The 8802-nt window shown below is 45.0% G+C and overlaps 1 protein-coding gene across 2 annotated transcripts in view; it reads left to right on the forward strand.

Moving 5' to 3' along the window:
- The first annotated feature begins 935 nt into the window (after positions 1–935).
- The window catches only part of sh3pxd2aa (SH3 and PX domains 2Aa), an 89376-nt gene continuing 81509 nt past the window's right edge, over positions 936–8802 (forward strand). Inside the window, exon 1 of one of the 2 annotated variants that reach the window (XM_031867216.1) lies at positions 936–1555. In XM_031867216.1, the coding sequence (XP_031723076.1) occupies positions 1460–1555 (96 nt within the window). In that variant the 5' untranslated portion in view covers positions 936–1459. The remainder of the gene's footprint in view (positions 1556–8802) is intronic. The other variant, XM_031867215.1, reaches the window with a different exon arrangement.

Consider the following 8802-nt stretch of genomic DNA (forward strand, 5'->3'; position numbering starts at 1 on the left):
GTCTTTAAATCCACTTGCTGTCCAGACAGTTTCCTCTCTGAAAAGAAGACATGGAAAGAAGAACTGGGATTTATATATATATATATATATATATATATATATATACTAGCAGTTAACCAAGTTTTCCTTTTGAACCACTGGTTGAATATATATTTTAAATATTTTCCTTTCTTGAGATATGGTTAAGTTGATGTTGTCCCAAACATTTTATTTCCAGTTTTGTCTCCAGGGGTAAAATGCTAATTCGTACTGTTGTTAAATAATCCACACGAGTCATCTCTGCTGCTGTAACGTTAACGTAAGTACAACATCAATCCCTCTTTAGATAGCTAGAATTTTGAACCTGGCTTTATCCAACATTCAGATTAAATAAAATAATTTGCATATTTAAACATACATATTCTGAAACTTCATGTAGTAATCTGGGGAGGTTTCATGGTGGAGTCTACTACCTTATTCACCTGTAGTGTGCCATCTTAAAAGGTGACTGGTTGTTTTTAGTACTGCTCTGACAACATGATAAGGGTCTCAATGCAGCTTAGCTGTGTCATTTCATCAAGTAAATAAAACAGCCACCAGGAAGAAGTGCAGCCTCTAATCAGGCCCTTTCAGGCGCTCTCGTTCTGGTGCACAGGGGGGCAGTGTTCGGTCGTTAATTGGCTCTCTCATGTAGAGCAGGCGGCTGCTGATTGGTCAGCTTTAAAACATCTGTATCCATATCTCCAGCCGCTCGTGTCTCCGGCCAGAAAGCTGCTCGTGACTCAGAGCCTGGAGGAGAGCTGGCCCTTTAAAGTAATAATACACAGCTTGTGTTTCAGTCAGGCCCGCATACATGTAACCGTATTTCATGGTCTCATTATAAGCGGGGAGGAAAAGTTGCGGGGCCCTGAGGGGGATGAGTGACATGACACTGATACACCGTCCCTCGGCTGCTTACAGACGCTCATTTCTCGTAGAGGGAGGCACAGACTAATGGTTTTTTTTCTCTCACGAGTGCTTTATTCAAGTAGCCCCGAGGACGTGCGCGCGAAGCCCATCCCACTCCGTTCCCCCAAAATTCACTGCGCCTGCTGAAACGCTGGGCTTCGCCGGCTCCCCTCGCGCTCAGACAGCCCTCCTGTACGCTCCAGGTATGCGGCTGTCCCTTCTGTAGGCACCGCGGCAGACACAAAGGAAAGTCGCTTCACTTAGTTTTTTTCTGTTTTAAGGTGACCGCCGTCCTTCCGCGCGCCGCCCGCCGTGAACATCGCTCCCTGCTCGGATATTCAGCTGTGTGGATTCCACCGGGACGCTTCAGTTGAGCAGTTTCTAATCATATTGACGGTGCGAAGGAAGCGCGAGCTGATATCTCAACGACCGCCGGATAGTTGGCACGAGACAGCAATGAATGTTGGGATCTCTCTCCCGTGATACGAGGTAGCTTATCCGGAGCCGCAGCAGCCGCCTGTCTGTCGCTTCTATGCATAGCCTTTGCAGGGTCAAGATGCAGTTCCGGACGGTGCTGGACGTGAAAGTCGTGGACGTGGAGAAGAGGCGCAATCCGTCTAAACACTACGTGAGTTGCCCGCCTCATCCTCACCCATGTCCCATTATTCCCCCCACCGTGTCCCATTCAGACGGGTCTCTGTGGCCTGCTCCCCGGTCTCAGCGTGGCACCGCACACGGCTGCGTTTAGTCCACTCCATGGACCTAGCTGCTATGTGAGGAACCACGCTAAGCTAAGGTGTTGTTCAGCAGGATACCTGCTTATAAATAGTTACTAGCTGACACAGTTCATCATCACAGGTGAGCTGTCATGACTGGGAAGCTACTGACACACAGGTGACTCAACATCAAGTTATAACCTGGTAATGAATGTTCAACACTCCAGACAGACCTGTGATGTTGGGGGTCAATATTCAGTATGTGGCACTTATGTATGAGCAAAGTATCTAACCTGTATTATTCATGGAGCTGTAAGGTGGAAACAAAACTTCCACAGCTAGATCCACACAGAGTTTCAGCCTCACAGGGATTCTTTGAATCCCAGCGGAATGTTTCATTTATTAAGAAGAAGAATTATTGTATATTCTAACATGTTATGGGTTCAGATAACAACAATCAATCCAGGTCTATTCTATCATCTTCATCAGTTCAGTGATGATCACTGCTACCTGTCCGTGCTTGACAACATGTGTGAAAGTGGACAGTTTTCACTGTCTAAAGCCCCGGCACATGAAGCATGAAGCCCCGGAATGATCTGGTACCAGTTGACACAAATATTCTCACCACGAGTTCCATTTAGTTGTTCTGGAGCTTTTTCATCATATCACATGATCTTCATCAGCAGATGGAGTTGTACACGTTAAAATGTTGTCCACGTTTACTTAAAAATGTAGATTGTAAGTTTGTTCTTGGCCTTGGAAGCAGCAGTTGACAGAAGTATCTCACCACGACGGTCATTTATAGTCGCCGTTGTGGAGCTTTGACAGGCCTCAAACTCCATCTGATAACCCTTTTCTGATAACGTACTTTCTTTTACTTTAAAGCTTGTGTCATCAATCATTTTGTCATGTATGTCACTTGGTAGTCTCCACATTTTCTGACAGGCTTCAGTGATTATTATTACCTTGCTGATCCTTCCCTCCTGTGGCCCTCTTCATCAATACTACGCTTGTTATGAGTGTGAGTCTTGTGTTGGAGCTCTGCACTCCTTGGCCCCACTTCAGGTCCTATTTTGAGCTCATAAACAAGTCATAATAAATGACTTGCTTGTAAGCAATTACAGTCCTGCAGACCCCTTGGGCCCAACGATATGTGGACACAATTAGAACACTCATTGTCCTTTGGAAGGAGGAATTCGCAGGGCTCCATCAGACCTGCTGACTTTTAGACAGAATGATCCAAACAGCACAGTGGATGAGACCACCTAAACACAGTTGACATTTTAACATGGGGGTGCCCCCAGTGAAAGTGATACCTGAAACTCTGACACTGTTGAAAACTGACTATACGGAGCCCCGGGGCAGGAATGAGGCCCCCCCCCTCCGGGTATTGTGCATGTAAGCTGTTGCCTTCAAGTACCCATCAAAAACAGAGCACGCAGCAGACTCCACATGGCAGCTTAATTACAGTTTGCCTGGAGCTGTTAAACCCACCAGTTCTCCCGTACTGGAGTACTTCCCCCTGCCCCCAGGTTTGCTGTGTGACAGTTACGTTGTGTATATTTGATTACACACTAACTTCTCTACAGCCCTTGTAAGAAATAACCACAGCCTTTAAAGTGGATGTCCACGTGGCTTCACGATTAGGTAACGATGTCAACGAGTGCCTCAAGGCACTTGAGTTAAAATTGGGTCTTTTATTCCTAAACAAATCTGTGTGTTCAAATGAGAACAGAGAGCCGTCTGATTGGCTTTGGCCCCGTGGAACGTGTCCACACCGCCTGGTTGGTGACTCAACCTGGTAGAGGACCTAACATTAGGAGTTAAACGGTAACTGTGGTAGTAGTCAACCTATTTCCCCACGTGTTTGTGTCTAACTGACTAGCTGCTTCTCCCGGCCTCCAGTGTATGATAGTTAGCATACAAACTTAAGCTAAGCCAATGGCTTCCTGCCTCTAGCTCCATACCTAAAGGTGCTCAATACACAATTCAGAGCATTTCTGCTGCCTCCACACAGCTCTCTCTCAACATGGAGCCTTCTGAGCCGGTGGCTAGCAGCTAACAGCGCTAGTAGCGCTAATAGGGAAAACAACAGCAACGTTAACATGCACTTACATGCACTAACATGCACTTAAAAGCACTCACATGCACTTAAAAGCACTCACATGCACTAACATAACATGCACTCACATGCACTAACATGCACTTAATAGCACTCACATGCACTAACATACTCTAACATAACATGCACTCACATGCACCAACATGCACTAGCATGTACTAACATGCACTAACATAAGATGCACTCACATGGACCAACATGCATTCACATGTACTAACATAACATGCACTCACATGCACTAACATAAGATGCACTAATGTGAACAAAGAGAGGAGAAGCTGTGATAACACACACAGAGAGAGAGAGACTTTATTCTCTGCTCTGGTAGACATTAGTCCTCTAGATCCATACATAGATATTAATGCTCTGAGTCGTAGGAGATATAGTAACACATGAAGAATGGTGTCAATGTTCTCACTCTCTATTCCTTAAAACACACACATTGAAAACAATAATAATTGTGCTTCTCATGTTAATGTGAGTATCTTCAGTGCTAAGAGACAATGAATGAATGCTCTGCTGTTGAGGATATCTACAGGGCTATGTATTTAATGCAACCTGGACTCTTAATGCACAGCTGCTGCTTCCACAGACTGGTTCAGTAATCAGTCCATCTGTATCATGGGCTTGTGGAGTGGTATCCAGGCTGAGAACAGTTGAAGTGTAACAGGAGCTTCTCAGAGCTGAGCTGAGCTCTGTTTTGGGCTCCTCAGTCTCAGGGGGTCAGTCCGTGGCCTAGTTTCCCTGGCTACCCTGTCTCAGGAGCCAAGGCTCGTCGCTGTGGGAAGAAAAAAAGAGGGAAAGGGGGAAAGGGGGAGGGAGAGGAAACGAGAGAAGACCCAATCTGTGGCACCCGCTAAATGTTTGTAATGTTTGGTAAACCAGCTGGACGTGCTTATCTCGGGAGAGGAGGGGCTTTGTCAAAGGGGAGTGCTCTTCAGGCGGGGGGGGGGGTCTGCCTGCATCACAGACACACACAATCTCCTCCTGCGATCGGTACGTGTTTGCAGGGGCAGGTGATGCCAGAGAGAGCACGGCCATGTTTACTTTAAGCTCCTGTTTCCCCTACAAGTCCCAGTGCCGTAACATTTCATTTTCTAGAGACCGGAGGACTCTGTTGTTATTGGGCACAGTAAAACGTGTCTTCAGAGAGCTGTTCTCCACTCAAATATGTATTTGGCCCATCAAACAAAGAGCGAAAGGGTCCCCGGTCTCAGATGCTCACCTCTAACTGGGAGGCTGATGTGTGCAGAGGTTTACGAGGCCTAGCGACTGTTTGGGAGAGACGACTAGCTGGAAGTGTGTGAGGGAGAGGAGAGAGAAGGGGGGAGTCAGGTCCATGCTCTCAATGCTCAGTTTGCAGAGCAATAACTCTGACCCTCATACCGACTGGGTGTGTATCCGTGTTCCATGCCGGGGGTTGTTTTCATGGGTTCAGTACCAGATGTTGTTTGTGATTGTGGGACGTTTTATTAGTCTCCTGCAGAAGTCTGAAAGCGTGCAAGTAGCTTTATTCCGATTAGCACTCTCTCCTCAACAGCTCCACTTGTGATTACATCGTGCAGAAATGGCAATGCTCTGCGGAGAGACGGAGGATGTGCGGCCATCACCGGAGAGCTCCGGCTCTGGTTTCGTTTTTTTTTTAACGTCACTGGATGAGTTATTGTGTGACCAATGAAGGAGAGAGAGAGACAGAGGAGGAAGAGGAGAGATTAGGATGATAAGATATTCTCTCTCTCCACCAAAGCACAAAAGGATGATGTATTAGAAATTTGTGATCCTGGTTTATAATATCTCCACCAGAAAGTACCGCAAAAGTTAAATCATAGTATAATATCTACACCCATACTTCAACTGAAAGGGGGACTCCAAGTATTGCTCTTACACTGGAGACGGATTTGAAAAAAAAAAAATGGTCGAAGTTTGTGTAACACTGATGACATCACTATGGCATCAGCACGAGGAGTAGTGACCATAGAGTTCTACAGGCAGGAGTCAGCTTTGTTGCACTACTGGTTCCCTTGAGGCGTGGAACCAGACATGGAAGATGTCACGACCTGGCTCTGAAGCCCTGACACTGGTAAGGGAGACGCAGACAGTTGGCCAAAAGTAAAGAGTTTATTAGACATGACAAGACGTCTAACTCGCAATGGTGGTGGCGAACGAGCCGTCCTCGTTCCTCCACGGGGTGATAGGAGAGCGCCGACAGGTTGCCAGGAAGGCGGAGCTTTATAGTGGGAGCACACCGGGCCCAGGTGCCTTCACTTAGGGCAATCACCACCTCTGGTACCTGCTGGCTTAAAGGAACATAAACAAGTAACCAAGATAGGGAACCGTCACAGAAGACTTGCAGTTTGAATGCAGACCTGCTGCGAGGACTTGAGACTGAGACCTCCACTGACCGATTGACACTTGAATCTGACTTGTCCCACATTTCCTGAGACTCAACCTCTATAAGCACATTGAGTGTTTGGACTTAAATATTGCTTTCCTAACTGTGTAAAACAAAATGTAACAAATGAACACATAGATATACATTTACTGAATCGCTATTTATTATTAAGATAACAAATCATCAACTTGGTGAAAGAATCTTTAAATAAACAGGAATCAGGATTCAAGTGAAAACCATTGGTCAAAACTTCAGGAATTGAAATAGCAGTAAATTATGGACAGAGATAGAATTGAATGGAATAGATGCTATCTGATATTATTATCAGTTATAATTGTAATGCATGGCTGCCTCATCTTAGCTGATGAGTCCACTAAGATCTCTTTAGTCCTCTCACCGTTCTTTATGGGGGTTTTCAGCCGATTGACTTATTTCCTAAACTATTGAGCACATTTCTGCTGAACACAAGATTTAAAGAGGAGCTTTGTGGAGGATCTGTGGAGGAAGTCAAACAGTGGATTAAGACTTTCTTCAGTGGAGGACAGCTCTGGTGTAATGTCATCTGGGCACAGCTTGGGCCTCGTTGGAGGTCTGTTAGTCGCCTCATGTTGCTTTTTAAAGTCACATATCAAAGACCTACTCTTGAGAGTGCAGCGGACTGGGTTCCTGCTCCCTTAGAAGCAGTGTTTGTACGGTAAACCCGGTTCTTCATCAGTACATGGCCTTCCTGGTCTCTTTAATCTGATCCAAAGAAAATGGTATCAAGGTGCACAGGACGTGGCTGCTGATTAGACAGGTTTTCCTCAGCACCCCTGACCGTCCACCACAAAGGCACTGGATTGGTCCATGTCAAAGTGGGCACTGTTGTGGCAGCAGATAGAAGACCCCTGTCTTTAGTGGGTGTTCAGAGACCCTCTGCTAAAGCTTATGAACGGAATGGTCCCACAGTTGATTTGACTCTGGTGACATTAGTGTTGGCTTTGCTGAGAAACTTCTCTGAAGAATTTATTTGCTGTCATTTGTTGATGTGGCGAGAAGAAGTGACTGTATTAGACGAGTGAGTATATTTAGGTGGTGGTTCCATGTGGAAAGACTTAACTCCCATGCAAAGAGAATTTTTCAAAGTCAGAGGAGCATGTGCGCTTTCATGGTCTGAAAGTATGATGTGTGTCTGTTTTATAGTTAACTTTAAATATAGTGCTTTAGGCGGGGTTCACTGCATTTAGTGGCTAGCTCCACGATCTCCGCCCCAGCAAGCCCTGCGCTCTCTTGCCTTCTTCACTTCACAAAACTGGGAGACTGGGTCCTGGCTTTCTTCCGAAACTGTAAGTTATTTTCCCTGTTCGTATCTCTGTGTGGTGTTATGTTATTAGAGAAATGGTTCTTTAGTCAAAGGGGGGAAAAAAGGAAGCTGTATGAATATTCATAGCCTATTTCAGAAGAACATGATGAAATAATCAGAGGTCCAATTTGTTCCGTCGCAACAATTCATGTTTGTCTCTCTGCTTCTGAGCATGAATAAAACTTTTGTTTTCAAGTCCCACTTCCTCCGTGGGAATAACAGACGAACCAAGTCTTTTCTTGCTATCTGGGACATTCGAGGCCCCCAAGCCTTCTTATGTTATGTTATTACATGTTTAGTTTTCCCTCCTCTGTGTTTTTCCTGTTTATGAATCACTTTTTAGACTCCTTTGAAAAGAAAGTTGACATGCCAGAAGATAGAAATGGAGTTTTGTCACGTGACTAACAACTCGACTAGTCTGCGATCAAGAAAGCAGCAGAATGATGAAATCTCTTGAATGACAGTAGTAATAGTACGAGTACATCTGATCAAACCTACTCACGCTCATCTACACTGAGTTCTGGTCCGGCCTCCTCATTGTTTTCAAAGTGAGCTGTGCTTGTTGAGTGTTGGACATCATGAGGATTCGTGCTTCTCCGTGTGAGCTTTCATTTTGCTTCCTCACCCCAACGCTGCTCTCATGTTAGAATTGCAGCGATGCCTTGTTGGTCCAGACATGCCTGCTGCTGTGCAACAATGTCCGCAGCAATTACAAGATTCTGCTGGGCTTCTATGTTGATTTCTGTGGTTCTGCAGAACATAGACGATCAATTGGAGACCTGTTGTCGGTGTTGTTTTCCTGCTTGTTAATATCAAAAATGTATCAGATTGGAATATTCTTATCATATGGAGTTATCTGCAGATTATTTCTCAACTGTAATGTATCAGCATTATAGTTGTAAATTTGCAATGCAGATATAAGTGTTTATTAATGTATTTGTCCACAGATAAAACTCCTCATGTGGAGCCATGAGTGGACACATAATGACTGACAGTGTAGTGAATCACAGTTGTAATGATATAAGGTGTGTCTTCACCATGTTCAATACCCCCATAGTCCATAGCTGTGTACAATTACGTCATAGTGTGTTATAAACCACTTATTAATTGTTTATATAGTGCTAATAAATGCTGTTACCTTTTTGTTCAACCAATACTTGATTGAAGGCCACTTCACACTCATGGCTGGCTGTACTGGAGCTCTGAGTCAGCGTGTGGGCTGCATGAGAGAGGTGAGGAAGAAGCAGTGACCATGTAGTATGCAGAATAAAGTCAGTATGTAGAATAAAGTCAGTATGCAGAA

The sequence above is a fragment of the Anarrhichthys ocellatus genome, unplaced genomic scaffold (assembly GCF_004355925.1).
Source record: "Anarrhichthys ocellatus isolate YVR2014 unplaced genomic scaffold, GSC_Weel_1.0 scaffold38, whole genome shotgun sequence".
In the NCBI taxonomy this organism is placed as follows: domain Eukaryota; kingdom Metazoa; phylum Chordata; class Actinopteri; order Perciformes; family Anarhichadidae; genus Anarrhichthys; species Anarrhichthys ocellatus.